Source organism: Quercus suber, unplaced genomic scaffold (assembly GCF_002906115.3).
Source record: "Quercus suber isolate HL8 unplaced genomic scaffold, Cork oak 2.0 scaffold_216, whole genome shotgun sequence".
In the NCBI taxonomy this organism is placed as follows: Eukaryota; Viridiplantae; Streptophyta; class Magnoliopsida; order Fagales; family Fagaceae; genus Quercus; species Quercus suber.
The window spans coordinates 1033120-1058538 of NW_027069674.1; the positions used below are offsets into that span (position 1 = coordinate 1033120).

At 36.6% G+C, this 25419-nt stretch overlaps 1 protein-coding gene across 2 annotated transcripts in view; it reads left to right on the forward strand.

Moving 5' to 3' along the window:
* Positions 1-738: 738 nt before the first annotated feature.
* LOC112024609 (ABC transporter C family member 13) overlaps positions 739-25419 on the forward strand; it is a 78939-nt gene continuing 54258 nt past the window's right edge. Inside the window, exons 1-9 of one of the 2 annotated variants that reach the window (XM_065779749.1) lie at positions 739-919; positions 1398-1438; positions 1578-1665; positions 3300-3455; positions 3572-3703; positions 18513-18613; positions 21526-21589; positions 24461-24712; positions 24968-25037. In XM_065779749.1, the coding sequence (XP_065635821.1) occupies positions 875-919; positions 1398-1438; positions 1578-1665; positions 3300-3455; positions 3572-3703; positions 18513-18613; positions 21526-21589; positions 24461-24712; positions 24968-25037 (949 nt within the window). In that variant the 5' untranslated portion in view covers positions 739-874. The remainder of the gene's footprint in view (positions 920-1397; positions 1439-1577; positions 1666-3299; positions 3456-3571; positions 3704-18512; positions 18614-21525; positions 21590-24460; positions 24713-24967; positions 25038-25419) is intronic. The other variant, XM_024057227.2, reaches the window with a different exon arrangement.

Consider the following 25419-nt stretch of genomic DNA (forward strand, 5'->3'; position numbering starts at 1 on the left):
CCGGTGGCTTGGAACATGGCGGCAGCCAAGGCGGTGCTGTTGGTGATCTAGTGGAGCTTTTTGGCGCCAAAATAGTTGAGGAGGACGTGGAGGGAGAGGATGTTTTTGATGGTGTAGATGGAAGGGTGGGTGGAGAGGAGGTCAGACATGGCAGCGTTGTTGACGGCGCAGATGGTTATGGTCTCGCTGGCGAGGTGCGTGAGGGAGAGGTAGGGGTTGAAGGTCGGTAGTGCTGGGTTGAGAAAGAGAGATACAGTGCAATGGAGAAGAATAAAAAATAATAAAGAAAGGATATTTAAATGAAGGATTAAAAAATATAGAAGTTTTAATGTATGAGATATGGTAAAGTGACGTGTTCATAATGTGTAGGTTTGGATACGGCATTTCTAAATCCACGTCTGCGATTTTAGACCTTTTTTTTTTTTTTTTTCAGTGCATGAACAGTAACCTCACATGAATTTACTGTGCAGAAAAAATACTGTTCACGCACTATTTATGCACTGTTTCAGTACTGTCCACGCACTAATGGGACCCATAGCTACTTTATTTAAAAAAAAAGTTAAAAATAAGTCACATGACATTATTCATACATTTAAAAATTATTTGCTATAGTATTTTAAATAATAATAATTTTTAGTAATAATAAATTATATCTAAATGGGCCACTGTGAATTTTTGAAATGGTAAATTCCATAATTTTTGTAGCACCTTTTATGGGAATCTCTTACCGGTAAAAATATAAAATCGACGCTTTGAATCGATGATAAGAAGACGTGGAATATTTTGAGGAAAAGGAAGGCAGGCAGTCAGTCAGTAGCGCGCTCTCTTTCAGTCTCTGAGTTTGGAGAAGCCTCACCAATCATCATCGGTCACCATGGACGACTTCTTCATGAATCTAATTTGCCCTAATTCTCCATCCGTATGCTTTTTCTCTCTCTGTCTAATTTCTGAGTTCTCATCATCCTTTCTCTTTCGCGATTTGGAATTTCGTACACTCGCTTTCTTTTCTCCTTTTCCTCTCTTTTGCTCTGCTTTGTTTGGTTTTCGGGAAATAAATAGACCGTCACAATTCCCTATAATTAAGCCTCGTCAAAAAGTAGCATTTAAAATAAGCTGAAACAAACGCAGAAAAACTTTCTTTTCTTTTAATTCATGTTGTTAAATTTTCTGGTTTTTTGTCTTTTGTTGCTTAAAGGACTTGGGGATGGAGTTCTACTTCTTCAGAGTTTTGATTTTTAAATTCAGTATGTGAAATTTGAGCACCACTGATGCTAAATCAATTTTGTTAGCTTAAGCATTTTGCATAAAAAAATTAATTGAAATTTTGAATTGTAAATATAGGAGATTGATTTTGATTCTGATCATTTAATCTTGGAATTTTCCTTTTTAATTTTCAGGTATGGGATGGAAATCGATTATCCGAGTGTTTCAGCAACATATATCCTTCTCATAGCCATTTCATTGGATTAGTCATTATTGTTTAGTTGATTTATTTTTATTTATTTAATTTTTTAATACAGAAACACACAGTTATTGTTTCAACGGATCTAATTTTGCTTTTCCTTAATGATTTATACGGTTTTAGGTTTCGGGGTGAATGCCATAACTCTTGTTATGATTTCTATAATTGGAATTACTCACAGGAGTCCCCCAAGAAGCCGGAGGGTAGGTTCTAAGTTATATTTTTGGTTGCTTAGAATATAGCGCAAACAAAACCATTATCTATGTTGAGTTGAAGTTTCCTAGTTGTTGGTTTTTTTTTTTTTTTTTTGTTGAGTTGAAGTTTCCTAGTTGTTTTTTTTTTTTTTTTTTTTGTTTTTGTTTTGTTTTGTTTTGTTTTGTTTTTTTTTTTAAGGCTCTGATTAGTTGTGTTGAGAATGTGAGAAAAAGGAAAGAAATATGGAAAGTTCAATGATTGTCACACCGGTTATATTCTCTTGATTTTACTCCTTTGCTTGAGATCTCGTTGGTTACTTTGTTAAGTTTTTATTGGGAATTTCTCTGCATAAACACTCTCACATACACACACAAGATAAGAGAGACTAGAAACACTTATTCTATTTGTCCCAGTTAATCTTTTCTTCCCTAGGAATTTGCATTCATATTGACACACATTTCTTATTTTTAAGCCATGTAAATATTGATAAGTTGATCAATTCGAATCATATTTACCTTTAAAGTACTAGCTAAATATCTCCCCCTTTATTCTTTTAAGAATAAGCACTTTAGAATATGATTCCATCTTTTTCTCTTATCTTGAAAAATTAGTCTTGTATAAAATTGATGAACAAGAAATCTCATTTCAAACTTGACAAGTTGATCTATTACTTTTAGCATTTAAGGGTATCAACTTGACCATGAAGAAAAGGCACAGAACATTTTCCCATCTTCTATTGATCTATGATATCGTCTTTTAATTTACAATTAGATTATTTTTCCTCTAAAATCCACTAGAGTCATTTTCCCAATGTTTTTTATTTTTATTTTTATTATTATTTTAATTTCCTTCTCTTTCCTCCCTTAACAATGTTGTCATCTTCTAGCTACTTTTCTCAAATTTTAGTGTCAGATTGATAAATTCTATCTTAATCTTAGAATTGGTGTTTTTGTTTATTGTTTGTTTTACTTGTTAGAAGCATACAATTAATAAGTTTGATGTAACTAGTATAAAAATGCATAAAATAAAACTTATTCATTGTACTTTTATTTACTCTAGAAGAAACCCATTATATAATTATATACTATTATGTAACCCCAAGGGGCTGACTTAGTGGTTCCCAAGGCTTATGATATTCATGAGATCCTGGGTTTGAAACCTCTTGTCAGCATCTTGGGGCCACCCCCATGGGATTCTTCTCTGTAATAACCCGATGTGTGTAGGATGGAGGGACTGTACATGCCTAAGAGAATAGTTAGATACTCAAAGAAGTTTGGATACCCTTGTTTTTTTTTTTTAAAAATTTATACTATTGTGCATTCTAAGAAGCTGTATATGTCTTAACTAGGGCCTTGTTGCTTCTACTACCTAGTCGTTGTAGTATTTTTGGCTATTGTCTTGGCTTAGTATCTTAAAAGGGTTTGTTTGCAATATGCCAATATGCCAATATGTGACCTATGCTGAAGTATATATTAACTATCAAGTTTCTTTGTGAGTTGTGCAGCATTTATCCTTTTGATTTTTTAGTTGATTCTAATTTATAGTTGGAAGTCAGGGGGCTCCGTTATGTTTGTGTATTTTTTCTTTTAATTTCATTTTAAGTGTTTGTTTGGTATACTGATCCCTATGGAAGATTACTCAGATAAACATGCTAGAAAGGTTGTTCTTGCATTTCCTTCCCGCCTTTGGAGCATGCTTGTCTTTTTTGGATGTGGTTTTAATTTTAATTAAAGCACTTCATGGAGGCTTCATTGTTCATCATGAGTGGTTTTTCAAATGTTCTCAGTTTGCAGTTTGGGTAAGATTTTCTAACTTCTAGCTGTTGGGTACATTTTATTTATTTATTTATATTTTGAATTTTGTTAAATATTAGCTTATAAAAGTTTTCTTTGTCTTGTTTTTACAAATATGTAGACATCTATCTTACTGTTCTCAAAATCTTCCAACTATCATTACATATTTTGCAACTTGATCCTATGTTTCTGGTGGATTGTGAAACCAATATTGGGCATCATCTATCTCCTAGCAACGTTATCTTCATTGGGGGTATTATTTCTCTCTCAGAAGTTCTTCTTGCCTTCTATTGTCTGCATGGCTTTTTTTATTGGTAAATTTTCCATTTCTGGTTATAAAATGCCTATTCCTATTTTAGATATGTGTGCATATTGTATATCCTTCTCATTGCTTAATGTAGATAATCCATAGTTTCATACCTTGATCTTCTCATATAAATATATACACTAAATTATCTGCTTTGCTGAAGAAGGTTCTAATTTTTTTTAAATATTCAAACTCCTGGGATGGTTTCATTGTAGTATTTTGCATCATTGTTCTTTACTTCTCATACACACACAAACAAATGAAAAGAGGTGTCTTTATGACCAGCTGTGGAATGTTGTCAACTAGAAATTATCTCTTAATATTACTCAAGAGGGCACAACCCATGAAAGACCATGAGCCTATAAGAAATCTGAAAATGAAATAGATGAATAGGGGCTAGGTGAGATAGACATTTAGCTGAAAAATGGTCTAAAAAAGAGTAGCTTTAGCGTGTGCATAGATAGCTTAATACGCTCCAATGTGTGATAGCTCCGCTCCTTCAAACTAGAGACTCTACATAAGCTTAATAGAACAATTCTTAAAAATTGAAACACTATATTGCTTCCAAAATCTCCTGTTCTAACTAGCTAAACACTATATTGCTTCCAAAATCTCCTGTTCTAATTAGCTAACATATTTATAACTGATCTTGCATTACCTAACTGATGCCAAATAAAGTGATGTCATTGAAGAATTATTGTGGCCTATCTTCCTCCTCCACCTTCAAGGTCCCAAACTGATATATTTTCTCGTATAACATTGCAATTGTGGACGTATATGTAATTTCAGCTCCAACAAAGGGTTCAAGTATTGGCCTTTTTTGACTCCTTCCATCTTTGTACCATTGGATTGGCAAAGACATGTTAGGCTTACTTCTGTCTATCACCCGCCAATCCTCAATTCCAATTCGTTCAACTCAAAGACCTTTCCCAATTTCCCTATACAACAATCTAAGCTTCTTTCCTTTTCTTCTTACAACCCAATCTCAAATTTGAAGAAAATCTTCAAGATTCCTAGTAGTATTTTTAGAGAAGAACAATGGTTGTGCCAAGATTCAAAGTTGAGGAAAGTCAAAAAAAAAAAAAAAAGGAAATTTGGTTTAACAAGTAATGGTGGTGATTTGTTTGGGGAAATATCAACAAGAAGAAGAAGAAGAAGCCACAGTTCCAAAACTTTGAGTAGTTATGGATTCTTAATGTATTAATCAAGGTTGGCCACGTGTAATTTTTTGGCCATTCTAGCCTATCCAAGATCATACTCTCTATAACTTTCTTAATTGACATGCCATTTTTTACTGCTTCTATTTTGATCATTTAGATTTTCCTCTACCATTCTTTTTTTTTTTTGATAAGTAACGTAAGAAATTTTATTAAAAAAACCGACCATAAAACAAAACTAGGAAGCTCCATAAAAATGATAAGACAAAACTAGGAGCTCCTCCACATTCCATCTCTTGAGATCAATCTTCAGAGCCTTCAATTTATTTGCTAAAACAAAACTAGGAGCTCCATAAAAATGATAAGACTCCCACCAGGAACGTATCCTTGCCACAAAACCCTCATCCTTTAACCACATATTCTCAAATATAAAAGGCCTCATTCCTCTATGAAAATTTCCTCCCTTCGGTTTGAGAAAATTTTAAACGCAACTTTTATTACTCTCATTCCTAAAAAACATACAGCAAGTGAGATTAGAGATTTTCGGCCCATTAGTTTGGTTTGGGGGGGAGGGGGGGGGGTATAAAATTATTGCTAAAGTCTTGGCTAATAGACTCTGCACGGTGATGGGGGATATAATCTTAGCATCTTAGAATGCTTTGGTGAGGGACAGATAGATCCTTGACCGTATTCTCATTGCTAATGAATGTCTTGACAGTAGATTGAAGTCTGCGGTGCTGGGGCTGATTTGTAAGCTGGATGTGGAGAAGGCTTTTGACCATGTAAATTGGAGTTTTCTGCTGCAAATGTTAGAAAGAAGTGGGTTCTCTGCCAAATGGAGACAATGGATCTTCTTTTGTCTATCTACAATCCGTTTCTCCATCTTGATTAATGGCTCTCCTTGTGGTTTCTTTGGTAACACCAAAGGTTTGAGGCAAGGTGATCCATTGTCTCCTTTGTTGTTTATTTTGGTGATGGAAGCTCTTGGAAGGATGATGGATAAAGTAGTTCATGAAGGCCGCATGTCTGGTTTTAGTTTGGGGAACTTGGAGGGAAGATCCATGGCGGTGTCTCATCTCTTTTTTGCAGATGACACGCTAATTTTTTGTGAGGCTGATTTAGAACAGATTTTGATTCTTCTTATGATTCTTATTTGGTTTAAGGTGGTGTCGTGTCTAAAGATTAACCTGGGCAAGTCTGAATTGGTTCCGGTTGGGGTAGTCCATAATTTAGACATTTTCCTAGTCATTCTTGGCTGTAAGTAGGGCTCTCTCCCAATGAAATATTTGGGTCTTCCTTTGGGTGCTAAATTTAAGGATAAGACTATATGGAATCCAATTCTGGAGAAAATGGAGAGGAGATTGGCGGGTTGGAAGTGCTTATATTTATCCAAGGGAGGTAGAGTCACCCTAATCAAAAGCACCATTTCTAATTTACCCACTTATTTTTTATCTTTATTTCCTATACCTGATAGTGTGGCTAACCGAATTGAGAGGCTTCAGCAGAATTTCTTATTGGGCAATTTTGGAGATGATCCTAAAATTCATTTGGTTAAATGGGTTATTGTTTGTGCTCCTATTTCTTCAGGTGGCTTAGGGATAAGGAAGATAAGACTTTTTAATGAAGTTTTACTTGGAAAGTGGCTTTGGAGATTTGGGATTGAGAAAGATGCCCTTTGGAGACAAGTGATAGAGATGAAGTATGGATGTGTGTGGGGGGGGCTGGTGTACCAGGTCTGTGTTTGGCCCTTATGGTGTTGGTTTATGGAAAAATATCAGTCAGGGTTGGCCTTCTTTCTCGCGCCATATTCTGTATGATATTGGTGATGGGTCTAGAGTGAAGTTTTGGCAAGACCGGTGGTGCAGAGAGACTTCTCTTGCTATTAGATATCCTAACTTGTTTAGATTTTGCAAGAATAAGGATGCCAGTGTGGTTGAGCTTATGAAGTCCGCCAATGGTGTCCTCTTTTGGGATGTGAGATTCTTTAGGGGGGTGCATGAGCGGGATCTTGAGGCCATGTCAGACTTCATGGAAACCATATATGGTTCTTATTTAAGGGGGCTCGGTGAGGATAAAATGTGTTAGATTCCTAGCAAAGATGAGGGCTTCTTGGTTAGAGACTATTATAGAATTTTAGTTGGCAACACTTTCTTTGGTTTTCCTTGGAAAAGTATTTGGAAGTAGAAAGCCTCTAGAGTAGCTTTCTTTGTTTGGACTGCTGCCTTAGGGAAATGCTTGACGATTGATAATTTACGAAAACGGAAGGTGTGGATTTTGGAGTGGTGCTACATGTGTAAGAGAAATGGTGAATTTGTTGACCATCTATTCCTTCATTGTCCGTTTGCTATGGATCTATGGTCTATGGTTTTGGGTCAATTTGGAGTTACTTGGGTTATGCCACACACTGTTTTGGGGCTGTTAGGGTGTTGGCAAGGCAGCTTTGGTCGTCATCGAAATGGTTACATTTGGTCCATCATTCCTCATTGCTTAATGTGGTGTCTTTGGAGGGAGAGAAATATTAGATGTTTTGAAAATATTGAGAGATCTATTCCGGATCTCAAGTTTCTCTTTTTTAAAACTTTAAGGGATTGGTTGTTTGCTTTGCAACAACAATCATTCCCTTCTTTTATTGATTTCCTAGAGTCCTGCAATTTTTGTATTTGATTTCCTTTCCCTTGTTCACTCCTTGTGTACTAGGATGTTCCTTTTTTTATATCAATATACTTATTACTTATAAAAAAAATAAATAAATGGAAAATGGTCTGATAACAACGTAGACAACTGCTTTTGACAAATAAAAGGAAACTTAACCTCCCAAGTTGGCGTCACAAGAAATCTATCCAACCTCGACCTTGAAACAACTTCACGAGAATTTGACCAAGTGAAACTCCCCCCTTCTAATGGTAGAGCAATCAACCTGTGTTCAGAGATAAAATCAGAGAACTGATGCATAGCCTGAGTAAAAAAGACAAAGCTTAAACGTTCAGAGGGAAATCGCACAACATTAAAATCTCCTTCTACACACCAAGGTACATTCCACCAACTACACAAACTAGCTTCTCCCATAACAGCTTTTTGTCCCTGTTAGAATTGGGTCGATAAACTCCAATAAATGCCCATTCAAATTAATCAACCACATTTTTAAATCTACAAGAAACCAAAAAATGACCCACAGCTTCCTCCACAATTTCCACCACCCTTCTGTCCCACATCACAATTACCCCTCCAAAAGCACCCACAAAACCGAAATAAATCCAATCCACATGTTGACCACCCCATAGACTATGAATAATTCCTTGAGTTATAAGCTCCAATATGGTTTCTTGGAGATAGACAATATCTGCCTTCCAATGCCTAATCAAATTTCTAACTTGGAGCCTTTTTTCCTGTTCATTCAAGCCCCTAACATTCCATGAAAGAATTTTTAGATGCATTGATGTACCACAATAGCCTGATCCCTACTAATCCGTCTTCCTCTAGTTGAGTCAGTTTCACCACTTCAGGTACTTGCCAAATTTTTAAGTTCCCGGTGACCCTTCTACCTCACCTTGACCATTTTCTTTTGTGCACCTTCTTCTTGTAATTTCTTTTTTCTCCTATCTTCTAGAGCTAAGAACAAACCTGTAACCTGCTCTTCAAAGCCCTCTAATGAAGTCCCCACAGATTTCTTGAAAGTTTTGATCCTATTGATCACCCAAAGAGATAATTGATTGCTATCAATTTTTTCCGAACTCCCAACCTCCATTGGGTTCCTCTCAGACACCTCCATAGGCTTACTCTCAGACTCCGTAGGATTTTTAGTTGCCAATGGAGCCATAACCAACAGCTCACCGCTACATTTGAAGGGCAAAATACCCTCATCAGATTTCCATACCTCACACTCCAAACCCATATCAACAGAAGCAAAATCCATTGTGCCATCACACTCATCGGCCCAACTAATAATTTGCCCATCACCAAGACAAAAATCTGTACCTGGAACATTTCCACGCTCTAAGCCTGAGTAATCTGACAATGTCTCTGGAGACCTGTATAGAGAAAGTGGAATTGCTATTTGCCTCCCATCACAAAGCTAAAGCACCCAATCTTTAGAATTTCCCCATATTTTTCCCAAATCACCAACAAAATCCCTAATTGATGGGCATTGGTTATGTAACCCATCATTGGAAACATGGTCAAGCGGCTTCGAACTTCGAGTTGATGTTACCGAAACAACCTCACCCTCCTCTAAATCTGACCCCAACAATATTGTATGGTGTGAAGAGTGTAGAGAAGCTACATCCTTCACAAATGGACCATAAGAAATCGGAACAGCCTTGCTAACACTTGCTTGAAGCAGACCTAAAGAAGAATCACCAACAATTGGAGAGACTGGAGCCAAAACTTTAGTTGCAAGCTGTGTTGGAGCGATACCTGAGACACTTGACTGGGTTGAACTTTTTGGGGACACACCTCTAGTCTTTTATCAGAGTTTAGTTGCTGGGTTTTGGGCTTAAAGGCAGGCCTATTCTGTTTCACACCACTAGGCTTCCAAATAGCCAGATTGGGCTTCAGCCCAATGTCTTTAGGCAGTGAAGACAATTTGGACTTTAGCCCATTGTCTTTAGGCAGTACTGTAATAGCTGGCTTTGTCCCAGTAAGCTTAATAGAGTTTGAATCCACCTCATCGACTTTAGAAGAAATCACGCCCCAATTGCCTTCCTTCCCATGCTCAACACGCAAATAAATATCCAAAGCCAGTGTATCTTTGATACCACTACTCACAATACCACTAATGACAGACGTAACATCTGCCCCAAATTTGATTTGGTTGAGTTTTGAAAATTTGGCATTAATGGCTTTCCTTTCCTGCTACCACTACCCTCTCTTCGATCACCCTCCGCCATTGCCAGCAAAAAAGATTTAGGTTTCTCCACTATCGGTTTCAGGACAGAATTGGGTGGCTATTTGATGGCAAGCGTCCCAGGGGCAATGGCTTTTCATAGATGCAAACCAAACCCTCGCCACCCACTACCTGCTTTTCCTATTGGCATGACAAGAAAGCCTTTCCGACGACCATGGATAAGTTCCGAGATCATTAAAAAACTGCCATGTGCATTGGAACCCAACTGCAAAATAAATACTTTCTCACCATCCCGGAATGTTCGTGCAAAGTTACTGGGAGTTGTATTGGACATTAGATCCTCCACAATAGCCAGCAAATGCTTTGCACTCTCTTTGCCAATGAAAACTGATCGGAGAGAATCTTGATTTCGCTCAAAAATACGTAACATGAAATAAGTACCACCCTCCTCAACTGAGAATTTGAAAGTCTTGGACTCAACAAAAAAGAAGATTGAGCCCCCCATAACATCATAATGAAAGCCAAGATATGCGCGACTTGAATGCTGAGAAGAAACAAGCGATGTCTAAGGAAAATTTGTCGGTTGAGATTTTAGAAAACTTTAGCGGTGGCAATGAATTGTTTTTAACGCTGGATGTCTGCCTGGGATTGGAGCGTTGGCCGGATGGTGGGTGGGAGGTGAAGTGGTCCAAAGTCAAGGAAGTCTAGGAAATGGGCCACTTAAATAAGCCCAAGGATAATAACAAAACTTATAAGCCCAAAGCTCCCTTCAATGCAAAGCCCAAAATTAATCCTAAGCCCATCAAAGTTTGGTGGCCCAAACCAAAGAAAACAACTAGAAATGGCGAGATCTAGAACCCAGGAAACTTACCTTCAACTTCAACGAGCTCAATGCGAGGTACCAGCGATGTGGTTGCCATCTTGAAGCAACCTCAACCTCAAGCTGATTCACGAAGCTCGTTGAGGATTGCCCAGTCGGTGAAAGTCTCCGATGGTGCCTATATTGACTTTATCGGCGCCGATGAGCCTGATATTGAGCTCCTCGGCTTCAACGGGACCGATACAAAGTTCCTCTGCTCCGATGAGTCATCAAACTCCTTCGATGCTGAAGAGAACTTGTAGCGTGACATCCGCTTGATACTTCAGGAGCATTTCGGGAATGTTAGCAAGAAGTGGGGGAATTCAAAGCAGTGGGTGCTTAAACTCCGAGATGGAAGAAGAGTGGCAGTGCTGATTTAGATTTCTCTGCCTCCGAGTGAAGCCATAGAGGTATTGGAAGAGCAAACCCAATGGTCCCGTTGAAGTCTTTAGACGTTTCGGAGGAGTCATCAGCTCAATGTGATGGGAACGAAGTACTTGTGGAGGATTGGGTTATGGACACCTGTTCAGAGTCTGCCGAGCTACCTAATGAAGGGGGTTTGTCGCCTTTAGTAGTGGAATCACTAGCCTATTCTCTACCCTTGGCAATGGAAGGATAGGAAGTGGTGAGTGTGGAGAGTCCAGTGAGGGAAGAAGCTTACTTTGAGTGGTTCCAAAGTAGATTTAATGGTTTTGATAACTTCCTGGGCACCTCCTTAAAAGGTTTGGAAAATCAAGCAACCACTTTTTTGTTGGCTGGTGAGGCTAAATTAATCTGAAGGGTTGCTTTGGAGAAAAAAGCACGTGACTTGAAGAGCTTTGGAGTGAAAGGTATAAGAGAGCTGAAGGGTCTATTCAGCTTGATTAATTATGGTTCTACTTCAACTAGGCGTAGTGGTACTAATAGGGAGCGGGCTCTATCTGTCCCTAAATGAACCTGAAGATGCTTTCCTGGGATATCAGAGGATTGAATGAGGTTGAGAAGAGGCTTTAGATTTGTAATTTGTTGCGTGTGCATGGAGGCCTGATATTGTATGTTTGTAGGAGACTAAACTTGAATGGATTACTCGAGGAATTGTTAAGAGTATATTGAGTTGTCAATATGTAGATTGGTTGTACCTGGGTTCAGAAGGTGCTTCTGGAGGTATTGTCTTGATGTGGGATTGAAGGGCAGAAGAAAAGGTGGAGGAAGTAGTAGGGCACTTTTCTGTATCATGCAAATTTAAAAACGTAGGTGATCAATTTGAGTGGGCTTTTGTCGGTATATATGGGCCAAATTTGAACAAGAGGCATAGGAAAATGTGAGAGGAGCTGACAGGATTGATTAGTTGGTGGGACGTGCCATGGTGTCTAGGAGGTGATTTCAATATAATCCGCTTTCCTTTGGAAAGACTAGGGGCTGCAAGTCATACTCGGGCTATGTATGAATTTTTCTGATTTTATCTCTCTCCATGGGCTGATGGATATACCTATGGAAGGAGGTCTTTATACTTGGTCCAATACTTCCTCCGCTTCAAGATTAGATTAGTTTCTTTTTTCTCCACTCATGGCGGATCACTTCACTCTATTTTCACAAAAAAGGCTGTCTAGAGTACTTTCAGACCACTACCCAATTTTGTTGGAGGGAGGGAGTCATCGGAGGGGTAGAACACCTTTTCGTTTTGAAAATATGTGGTTGAAGGTGGAAAATTTTGTTGATAAAGTGAAAGCCTGGTGGGAATCCTATTTGTTCCAAGGAAATCCTAGTTTTATACTAGCTAAAGAAATTGGCAGCTTTGAAGTTGGATCTAAAAAAATGGAATGAAGCAGAATTTGGCAATGTCACTTTTAAGAAACAGCAGCTCAGGAACAAATTGAATGATTTGGATGTTAAAGAGGAGACTCATCCTTTAACTGATGAGGAAAAGTTAGAACAAGTTAATCTTCGTACTGAGATTGAAAGACTCACCCTTTTTGAAGAGATTAGTTGGAGGTAGAAGTCTAGGGTGCTTCACTTGAGGGAGGGGGATGCAAATACCAAATTTTTTCATAGAATGGCTAATTCCAATAGAAGAAATAACGGTATTGAGAGCCTTATGGTTGATGGAATCTTGTCTTTTGATCAAGGTATGATTACTGATTGTATTACTCAATTCTTTATGAATTTATACTCTGAGTAGTAAGTTGTTCGACCTTTCCTAGAAGTCTTGGTATTTCCAAGGATATCCGATGACAATGTAGATTGGCTCGATAGACCTTCTGAGGAGGTAGAAGTCTTTGATGTCATACATAATTTTAATGGTGATAAATCGCCTGGATTGGATGGGTTTCCAATGGCCTTCTTCCAAGCTTGTTGGGGAATTCTCAAACCTGATCTTATGGCTGTATTTCATCATTTTTTTGCTAAAGGTCAATTTGAGAAAAGTTTGAATGCAACTTTCATCACTCTCATCCCTAAAAAAAATGCAGTAATTGAAGTCAAGGATTTTCGACCTATTAGTCTTGTTGGGGGGGTTTATAAGATCATTGCTAAGGTCTTAGCCACTAGACTTTGCACAGTTATGGAAGATATAATTTCATCTTCGCAAAATGCTTTTGTGAGGAATAGATAGATCCTTAACCTTGTGCTTATTGTTAATGAGTGCCTTGACAGTAGAGTGAAATCTGGTTTGCCAGGGCTACTTTGCAAATTGGATGTGGAGAAGGCTTTTGATCATGTAAACTGGAGATTTCTTATGCAGTTACATGAAAGGGGTGGGTTTTTTGCTAAATGGAAGCGGTGGATTTTCTTTTGTATATCTACAATTCGCTTCTCTATTCTAATAAATGGCTCTTCTTGTGGGTTTTTTGAAAGTTCTAGGGGGTTGAGACAAGGTGACTTATTGTCCCCTTTGCTGTTTGTTTTGGTTATGGAAGCCCTTGGGAGGATGTTAGATAAAGCTGTCCATGATGGTCACATGTCAGGCTTTGGTGTGGGTTGTTTAGAGGGAAGATCTTTGGCAGTGTCTCATCTCCTCTTTGCAGACGACACTTTAATTTTTTGTGATGCTGATCTGGATCAAGTTTTATTTTTCTGTATGATCCTCATTTGGTTTGAGGCGGTTTCTGGTCTAAAGATAAATTTGGGTAAGTTAGAGTTGGTTCCTGTTGGTATGGTGCATAATTTTGACTTATTGTTGACTGTCCTTGGCTGTAAACAAGATACTCTTCTATTAAATATTTGGGTCTTCCCTTGGGTGCTAAATCCAAGGATAAGACAATATGGAATCCTATTATGGAAAAGATAGAACGAAGATTAGCAGGGTGGAAACGTTTGTACCTATCCAAGGGAGGTAGAGTTACTTTAATTAAAAGCACTCTATCTAATCTACCTATGTATTTTCTATCTTTATTTCCTATTCCAGCTACTGCGGCTAACCGAATTGAGAAACTTCAGAGGAATTTCTTATGGGGTGGCATTGGTGATGAACCAAAATTCCATTTGGTTAATTGGGCTTATGTCTGTAGTCCCATTGCTTCGAGAGGTTTGGGGATAAGGAAGGTAAGACTTTTTAATGAAGTTTTGCTTGGGAAGTGGTTGTAGAGATTTGGGATGGAGAGGGTTGCCCTTTGGTGGCAAGTGATAGCTGTGAAATATGGCTGTGAATGGGGTGGCTGGTGTACTAGACCTATTAATGGCCCATATGGTGTTAGCTTGTGGAAAACTATTAGCCGAGGATGGCCTTCTTTTTCTCGCCACGTTCTATATGATATTGGGGATGGGTCTAGGGTGAAATTTTGGCAAGACCATTAGTGTGGCAAAAAATCTCTTGCAGTCAGCAATCCTAAATTGTTTCAAATTTGCCAAGATCAGGATGTTAGTGTGGCTGAGATTATGAAGTTTGATAATGGAACCCTATTTTGGGATGTCAGTTTCTTTAAGGGTGTGCATGCTCGGGAATTAGAGGTGCTGGCTGGTTTCATGGATACTAGGGCTGTCCACGGGTCGGGTTTGTGCTCAACCTGGAACCGACCCGATCTGGTCGGGTGGCAGGATGGCGGACCCGCCGCCGACCGTGAAAAATCACGAGTCGAGTCGGATCAGGCTCGGTTGCACGGCGGTCGGATCCGATTTCGACCGAAAGACAGATCAAAGACCACAAATTTCACAAATCCAATACAAGGACCCATCTCCAAGGAACAGATCTAAACAAACCCACAAATCCACAAACACCAGTAACCAACAAATCCAAAGAACACAAATAGAAACTGAACTTGCATGAGACTAAATCAAAGAAATAAAGAGAAAATTACTCAAAACTACAACCTTGACTCGCAGATCGGATATCGGAGATGGTGAATGGCAGAGATTGCAGATCGACGATGGTGAATGGAAAAGAATCGCAGATCGGTGATGATGGAGGTTGAGAGATCAAAGCAGATCGACAATGGAGGTTGAGAGATCAAAGCAGATTGGCGATGATGGAGGTTGAAAGCGATGGAGGTTGAGAGCTCAGTGCAGATCGGCGATGATGGGAGGTTGAAATCTCGGCGATGTTGAGATATCAGTGTAGATCGGCACATGTCGGAGATGTTGAGAGATTGAGAGAGTGAGAGAGAGCCTTAAGACTGAGAAAGAACAAGACTATTGAGAGAACTGAGAACAACTAAACACTGAAGAAGGTTATATATCACGGTCGGGTTGGGTGGATCGGGTTTTGGAAGGGAAGACCCGCCACTCGACCCGCTGGAATCGGTTTGGGATGGCAGGAACCCGCCGCCGACCACCAAGTAGTCGGGTCGGACAGCGGACGGTTCGGGTGTGCTCGGTTTGGCCGGGTGGGTCGGGTCTTCGGTTTGGTTGGACAGGCCTAATGGATACCATATATGGTGCTTTGGTGAGAGGGTTTGGGGATGATAAGATGTGCTGGAAATCGGATAGAGAGAAGGGTTTCATGGTTAAGGATTATTATAGTCTCTTAGTGGGCTCTAATAACTATTTCTTTCCTTGGAAAAGCATTTGGAAACAAAAGATTCCTTCTAGAGTAGCTTTCTTTCTTTGGACTGCTGCTTTAGGGAAATGCTTAACGATTGACAATTTACGGAAAATGAAGGTTTGGATATTGGATTGGTGCTACATGTGCAAGTGTAATGGTGAATCGGTTGATCATCTTCTTCTTCATTGTCTGGTTGCAATGGATCTATGGGCTATGGTGTTCGGTTTGTTTGGAGTGAGTTGGGTTATGTCGCAATCTGTAATGGGGCTTCTAGCATGTTGGCAAGGCAGTTTTGGTCGTCATCGAAATGGGTATATATGGTTGATAGTTCCCCATTGCTTATTGTGGTGCCTTTGGAGGGAGAGAAATAGTCAGTGCTTTGAAGATAAGGAGAGATCCATATTTGACTTGAAACTATTTTTCTTTAGAACTTTAATGGATTGGTTGGCTGTATTGCGGAACCAATCATTTTTATCTTTTCTTGATTTCTTAGATTCTTGTAATTTTTGTTCTTGATTGTTTCAACCCTTATACACTTCCTGTGTGCTAGAGTGTTCCTACTTTTATTGACATCAATAAACTTATTACTTATCAAAAACATCTGCCCCAAGTTGAGCCTTCACCTTCTTAGAATTGCCTTCAAGGGACGCATGATCATTGGAAATCGTATTGTTTGAAATTTTCGAGATTTTCTCATTTCCTTTATTTCCTATCCCACCACCTTTCTTCCATGGTTTCTCCACTGCCACCATGACTGCCTTGGAGATGCCTTTTTGGTTACTGAGGATGCCCTGTCGAACAGGAACTTTTGTCTTTCTCATATGAATTCCAAAGCCTCTCCAACCACTTCTTTAACAATATTCCTATTTATAAAAAATATTCTAGGACCATTTGACATAATCATGTGGCTAGTTTACCATCAAGTGCATGCTACATGGCATTTGTTTGGGGTAGGGTTAAAAAAAGTGGATGGAATTAGGGATGTTAATTAAACCCGCCCTACCTTGACCTGATCTGTTGTCTAGAAGGAATGGGGTGAAATTTTTACCTTGAACTATGGGGTGGGGTAGGGACAGATTTTGCCTGCCTCATCTCACCCATACTTTTTTTAAGAGCTATGTTTGATTGGATGGTTAGCTTGAGTGGTCATTCTTCTCTAATTTGCGTGAGTTACTTCTTTGTTTAGTTTTGATAATATTTCCTAGGTTTATCTCATGTATACTTCCCGTGTACTTGGGTTGCACCCTTACTTACCACTTCTTTAACAATATTATTACTTAAATTATTCTCAGACCATCATACATAATCATGTGGCTAGTTTTACTATGATGTTCATGCCATGTGGCATTTAATTGGGATAGGGTTAGCTAAAGTGGAAGGAATTAGTGATAACAGTTTCACCTGCTACAATTTAAAAAAAAAAAAAAAAAAAAAAGTTTCACCCACCTTGCCTTGACCTAATTTGTCTCAAAGAGGGAACGGGGTGGGATGGGGTGAAATTTTTGCCTCAATCTACCAAGTGGGGGTAGGAATAGATTTTACTGACCCCGTCTCACCCTTCCAACTTGATTTGTCTTGCGCAAAATTTTTCCATCTTGAAGAGGAAATGTAGTTGGGATGAGATGAAATTCCCTCCCTCCTAGAATCTAGTATGCACGGACACGGATATGAACATAGGTGCATGTACGGTTACAATATAGTGACATGAGCAATTTTTGAAAAATTATAACATGATATGGCAGATAGGACACTGTTATAACACGGGTACAAAACCCCAAATGAAGTGTTTATGCATCATTTTCTAAATCTGTAGGGTGGGGTAGGGAATGATTTTGCTGGCCTGTATTATATATACTAAATAACCTTATATATATATACATTAGTGTTTTTATTTTTTATTTTTTAATTTGTTAATATATTAATTTCTAAATTATGTGCGGGCTGGGGTGGTGCAGGATAGGGTGAGGCCTTGCGGGGTGGGGATGGGGCAAGGTAGCTCTTTTGGGGGACAGGGTTGGGGCACTCATGATCCGTCCTTGTCTCATCTTGTTGCCATCCCTCGAAGGAATGATTACATTGACAAGAAGTAGAAATATCATGGATCAAATTGAAATTAGGAGTTGCAACTCACCCAAACATATAGGGACCAAGCATTTATACCCTAGAAAGAAGATAGAAAAGGATCAATAAATTGCAATAACGTTTAGAGCATCCAACCCATTGCTATAATGTTTATTCTTTAGAGCATCCAACCCAAAAGCTTAAGCTAGTAGGTTGAGAGGCCAAAATAGTACATGAATCCCTCATGTGGTTCTAAAACCAATTGATGTGGGTTTTCTTAACAATAACATGGGAATTGAGAAACAATGCTACCCAATTTTCTCAATATTAAAAGCAACTCTTTTGAGGGACATATTAAAATGGATGTGTCTGGAAGACGGTGACTAAGTTAATAACAAATTAATGTAGCTCCATCTAAATCAACATTGATGGATTTCACTAGTTTATCGTTACTTATGTTTACATATTTGCACCATCTACTCTCAACCTTATGGAAGCATTTGTTTTTAGGATTTTGTTTCAACTGTTGTTTCTGGTGCCCATGGCAAAGAAAAACTAAGAAACTTTTTCTTTGTAATTTTAAGGCTCAAAATTCTTTTTGGAGCTATTCTTTGATGAAAAGCTTTCCTTGTATGTTCTAGCAACAAACATTTAATGTTTAAACTTTTAAGGTCTTATTGTAATAACAAACTTATGTACAATCTTGGAGTATTTGAAAGATGATACGTTTTACCCGCAAGCCATTTATGTTGTGATTGAAATCATTCATCTTAACGCCCCTTTGAAGTCTTTTCAACTCCTTGAAATTATTTGCTTAGGTACTGTAAAACTATTTGACATCTGAATCTTTCTGATAGATGGAATCACAATTCATTTGACAGATTTTGAGATGTCTTAAAGAGAGCTGTGTTGTTTTGTTGGATATCATGTTTGGCTTATCCATTAACATTATCAGGATAAAGCGGACATCTTCCAGAAGCAGGTATATCTGTTTAATCATTCTCTTCTTGTCTCCCTTTTTTGTGGATCATAATTACATCTAGAACATTATCTTGTAGAATTCAGGTGGCACTATGGGCCGTCTTTGGAGAAAAAAACTTTTTATTTTCGCTGGCAGGGAAAAAACCTTATATATGTGGATAGTTTTTGTAAAAGACCCAGTTATGAATGAAAGCAAGATTATGACTTAGAACAGTATTAAATAAGTGGATTATACAATTCTCTTTCCAATATGAAGAGTTTGGTTTCCATTTGCTTCCTATCCAACCCCAAAAAGGGATAGAAAAACAGTTTTTTCTAGAGATTATTTCTTTCTCTCCTCATGATTAGTATCACTTAGCTGGATGGTGAGGTCAGCAGCCTCGACCCCCACAATCCCCTTGGTTGGGGGCGGGTGTGTGCTTTCATTCTGCAGTTTTTAAGCATGTTATAGCTCAATTGATGCCATCAGAATTTTCTTGTGTGCTTGCCCACACTATTCAACTTTTCCTCTAATTTTTTTTTGATAAGTACTTTTCCACTAGTAACATGGCAGATTACCAATTTTGGCGTATAATTTTGTCATGGGCTGCGATTGCAATGCAATGTGTAATTATCAAGGGTATATTGTTTTGTCCTAACTATCATTCAGAATCGTTGATGAAAATTATTAAATGATGTGTAAGATGTATGTTTATGCATTGTCCATGTGGAATTGTAGATATTCATAGAAAATAGAGGCTTACTGTGTACTGAGTCTTTTGGTGAATATCCTAATTTATAGGCTATAGCCTCTGCTCTTCCAAAATTTTAGTTGGATTAGAGGGAAGTTTGAAGACCTTTAAGTGATTTGTTTCAATAAAAAATGTAGATTTCGAACTACCACATGACATAGTTGTTAAAACGTGAATCATATTGTGAATTGGTTTTTGATTTTTATGAATCGTGTTTAGTATCATATCATGTATCATAAGATACACAAACACCTAATAAAATTAAATAAATATATATATATATATATATATTCATTATAAATTTGAAATATATTAAATATATATATATATATATTCATTATAAATTTGAAATATATTCAAATTAGGACTAATTTAATCATCACTTATGTAATAATATAACAACTCTAACCAAATAATTCAAATTAACACACGTTTATAACATACACATTTAAATTGATTAAAATCTCATAAGTGATAATATATAACATATGAGCCAAAATTATTCATCATATTCATCATCTTACCTAATAAACTCCATTTAAGTCAATGTTATCACCATGTTCATCCTCTTGCAAAATTATTTCTTTATTGACATTTTCTTTTTCATCATCAACATTTAGTATCTCTTATAGTTCTTTTTTATTTTAATGATTTTTCTTTATATTTCTTCTTTGCATTCTAGCTTCTTATAGGCTTGTAACAATAATATCAAAAATAAAAATAATTATATTCTCATTTAATACCTAATTCATTGTGTGTGTGTGTATATATATTTTGCAAATATGAAAGTAGTGTCAAGTGTGTAATCCAAATTTTGTAGGAGAAAGAGAAAAGGGGGAAAACAAACTCATGAACATGTTATTTTATTACGTTCAATCAAGTAGGCCTATAATTTTGTGATAAAACCAAGTCTAATAACTTGTTGGACTCAAATAAAAACAAAAAATTTAACAAAAAACTCATTTTAAACCCACATTTTTATGTATTGTACGATACGTATAATTTTACGATATGATATGCACTTATGTATCGTACGATTCACGAGTACTTATAATATGGAGTTTTTTGTTCACGATACGATACATATCGTATGATATGTATCTGATGAGGACAAGGAAGAGCTCAAGGAAAAAGAAGATTAAATATACAAAGATTCAAGAATTATGGTCTAGTTTTGATGTTGGACCTTCTTAGCACCTTTTAGGTCATTTTAGTCATCAGTATTGAGTTTTTTAGGTTGAGAAACTGCTGGATCAGGATTTAATTAAGTTCTATTAGAATAAGGGCAATTTGGTAATTTCCAGAAATCTGGAATGGGCTGTCCTTGGCTGTACCAAAGGCCCAAGAGTCTTATTTTATGTTTAGAGTCCTTTTCCTATTTGGTTTAGGAGTTATTAAGTCTTTTATTTAATTGTTGTTAGTATTCCTATTCATTCTAGGAATAGGTTATTTAGAGTCTAAGTCCTACTAGGAAATGGATAACTATAGCCTCCATATAAAGGCTCTTTTGTGGTCATGTTATTTCAAAATATAGTGATTGATTAATAAAATTCAGCAGCTTATTTCAAGCTTTGTTTGTGTGATGCAAACTTCTTCTAGGTGTGATACCAAGGAACCCTAGGCGTGATGCTTGGGAAGACCTAGGTGTGATTACCTAGTGTTTTATTTGTGTTATTTCTGTTTATCCCCTGTTTCAGCCCCAAAACAGCCAATAATAGTCATTCTTTTCTAATCTAAACTCTTAAACATCAATCCTTATTCAAGAATTCTTCAAGAAATCTAGTATAGTGCTGAATTTCTTAAAGATCCTGCATCTATATCGCATATCGTTCGATACTGACAACTATGCCACACGGCAAAATCTACCATATAGTGATTTATAGAAGTTTATTAACTGTGTTCTTTCTCTCTCTCTCTCATTGAGCTCCACATTTTTACACAAATGCATTAGGCGTTGCCTATCACTTTCTATTCCTTGTCTTATTTGCTTTAAGTTCAAGAATATATTTGTGTATCAGTTTTCCAATTCTTGTGTGTATAATTGGTAATGTTATTACAGCAAGCATCATTTACCCATTGGACTATCAATTTGTAGTTTAAGCATATAGATGTAACACTTGATCCATATTGTTTCCATATTTTTGAGATCCATTGACAACATTATCTCTTGCCCAAATTATAGTTCAATAGAAGAGTCACTTCTTTCCACTGACAAGGACCTAGAGGAAGGTTGTCATATGGATTCTGTAAGTATTTTGCCATCTTCATATTTTATCTCTGAGAGATTTCTTTTTATTTTTGTTTACACTATTTAATTGCTTATATTCTTAGCCTATTTTGAGTATATTTGGTGATAATTTTCAACCAAGGTAAGAAGCGATCTGTAATTATTAATTGGGAATGCACATTTTGAAAGATACTCCTATGTACGCCCAGTCCTGAAGTTTTAATTTCAATTTTTTACCTTTTAAACTTAATATCTAGGCATGGGTTATCAAAGAACATAGTCTTAGGATGAAAATGTGTTTCCCTGCAAGCATTTTTTTCAAAATGGATATGGATGTCTATTGGAAAATAACTAGCCAACCCTTCAAGAAGCACGCTAAGGCATATGGGAGAACTTTGACTGTAATCCTTCAGGAAATTCATGGGAAAGTTGTTTTTAACAATTTTATTATGTTACATGTTTATGTTGCCTTTTAAGGCTTTTCTTAAACATTTTTTAACAAGTTCCTTTTGTGTTGCCTACAAATATCTTCCTAACTTTTTATATGTTTCCTTCATTGTTTTTAATTCCATTCCATTCCATTCTGGCTGGAATGGCTGGAAAATTTCGTACTGGCATACAAATTGGAACAATAGTCCCCTTGTTCCACCTCGGATCAAATTTTAGCCTGTTCCGGTGAGTTTTGGGTGTTCCGGGCTGTTTCGGTCAATTTCGGCTGAAATACAAGAATTGGCCAGTATGAGTTGAGGTTATGGGTCCAAATAGAAAGAGAGAAAGAGAGGTTTTGAGGTATGGGTGTGATGTGAGAGAGTGCTTGTGATAGAGAGAAAACAAAAGGGGAAAACAAGTTTAATACATGCTTATCTGCATTCGGCATCAAGAGAGGCGGTAAGCAGAAGGAGAGCTGGTCAGTTCTCCATTGTTCTTCAAAGTTTTGAGAGACACAGGACTTTGAACTTGAAAGAGTTAAGAGAGAGAGGCAGAGATGTGTGGAATGGGTAGTGGGGTAGGTAGGGTAATAAATGGGGGAAGATATTTAGACAAATTTATTGTTTTTTTATTCAACAATTTATTACTTCAAGAGCTTTTATCTATTTTTTTAATTATATTATTGGGATGTGTATTGCACACGTGGTAGGTAGCTTATGTTTCACACATATCAATGATGAATGTAGTGGGTTATTCAGGGAAAAAAAAATAAGAAAGGAGAGAAGAACAAGCTCAATAATATGCTTTATGCTATTTAGTTGTTTAGCTTTATCTTGACATCTAAAAAAAAAACTAATATGGTGATTCTGATTTGTTAATTAAGCATTTTTTAAATATTTATTTCATTAACTTGTATTATTATTTAACTAAAAAAATAAATAAATATGTAATACATTTTTTTTTTTTTTTTTTTTTATGTTAAGACTTAAGACTAAATTATTTGTTATTTAGTTGTGGACAAAGTTTAGTTACAAAATTAGTTGTAATCTTAGGCTACAACTTTACTCAATATCTTTTTATTAGATGTGAATTTTGACAATCCACAATTAGATTACATCTTCTTTTTATATCCTCTATGTTTGCAAAATTTTAAGAAAATTAGATCAATAGCTATGTCATCAATAAATTTTTTAAATTGCAAGTTTCTGTAATTTAAAATTATGCATAAAATATAAGCTTATAGATTATATAGTAAATAATATCTGATTGACATAAAATTTGACATGTGTATTAAGAGCGTAAAGAACAAGCAATTCAACGGTTAGATTTTTAAAATATATAGTAATATTTATTTTATTGAAGAAGTTTGTTGCCTTAAACTACAACCAATTTTGTAGCTAATCTTTGTCCTTTAGTTATTTACTTCTTTGAACTGATAATTTTATGTTGTATAGGAATATATATATATATATATTTATTTATTTATTTTAGGCAACCTGAAACATCTTGAAATAGTACGCCAAAATAGGCCGGTACTGAAATATTTCATTCCACTTGATAAACTGAAACAGGTCCGGAATGGTATTCATAACATTGGTTTCCTTAACCTCTTTTTGGTTACTTTAGTTTACTTTGGGGTGAGGGTAGTATTGCATTTGGCTGCTTTTTTTTTTTTTTTTTTGGTATCTGCTTGCATTATGCAGGTAGACTAGACTTGTACTTTTATAAATCGACAAGGATTCTTGATTAAAGCAATTGCCAAAGAATTATCTTAGTTCATTTTTGCTTCTCTCTTCTAGTTTTTTTATAATAGAAAATTTGTGCCATTGTTAATGAAATATGACTCTGAAAGTTCAAGGTTCTGTCCCATTCTGTTCTGTTCATAATTTGGTAGTACTCTATCTAATTTCATTATGAGAAAATGCAGCTAAGAATCCTGGTATTTAATCCCAACCAGATTAGCATGACTTTTTAATTATCAGAAGGTAACAAATAGTTAGGACATGTCGCTTACATTCATGCCTCATCCAAGCATACTGGGTTTGACGAACATTGACAACTAGAAGTCCAGCTTGTGGAAGAGCTCTATAATAAGCTTCTTTTGTCCTACAAGTTCAATTTGTGCAATGCTTATATGTTTCTTCAATGCTCCACAACTTTCATATAGTTTATTAACTGATAAACTGTTACAATGATGTCACCCGCAATTCTAGTTAAACTGCTTTTTTATTTTATTTTTTAATGAAGCGTACAATGTCAATCTTTACCTTTCAGAGGAATTATTTATTATGGAAAGTACAATTTCTGTCTTATGCAATTATTGCGCATAAGTCAGAAATTAAGGCTTACAGTCCAAAATGATAAGTCTCCTTTCGGATGCTGTTTATTATTTATTTTTTCTTTCCATTTCTCAAAGTTGACCAGTTCATACTAATGTTTATGTTTAATTTGATTGTTAAAGGGAAATTCGCAGAGCTATTGGGATCTTATGACATTCAAATCTATCACTTCTGTGATGAATCATGGTGTGACAAAGCAGCTTGACTTTGAAGATTTGCTTCGTCTACCTGCTGATATGGATCCACTTTCCTGTCATAATAGATTGTTAAGCTGTTGGCAAGATCAGCAGATTAAAAATTGCTCTAATCCTTCATTGTTTAGAGCAATCTGTTCTGCATATGGGTGGCCGTATGTTCGCTTAGGATTATTAAAGGTATTCATTTATCTGAGGGCAAGTTTTCTTATCATTTGCTGAAACTTACAAGAATATGAAATTAAAAAGTTTATAGATATTTTAATTTCTATTTTGATCCTGCCCCTTATTCCTGTTGTGTTTTTCTTTGCGATGTTAGAGAAGAAAACATAGTAGCATATAGTTTTGTTCTTTCTGGTTCGTTTATTTGTTCAATTATTATTCTTTGACAGATTTCAATTTAATAATAATGTAATTGTATTGAAATATTGCAAGGTGCTTAATGATTGTATTGGTTTTGCGGGACCATTGCTTCTCAATAAGCTGATTCGATTTCTTCAACAAGGTTTTGCTGCAAATGGTCACTTTTTTTTAGCTGTGATTTTCCAGATGTAATTTTTGATAAGTAAATATTTCATTAATAGAAGCCCAAAAAGGTAACCAGTTGTTGACAAAGTGGTTATAATGGGATCCACTGCATTGTTGCATGATTTTTTTTTCCTTGTCTTTCTAGAAATTTTCTTTGCAATTTTGGGAGAAACTTAATTTCGTTTGTTAGTATGCTGTATGCTTTAATTGTATTGTTATCTATTCCACCCAACTGCATCTCATATCTAAGTCACACTTCCACATGAAAATCATTAAAATGTCAAAATTGTGTATTTTCTGAGATTCTGCTTGCGAAGTAATTCAATCTGAGTGAAAATTAATTTTATCTGGAGTGAAAC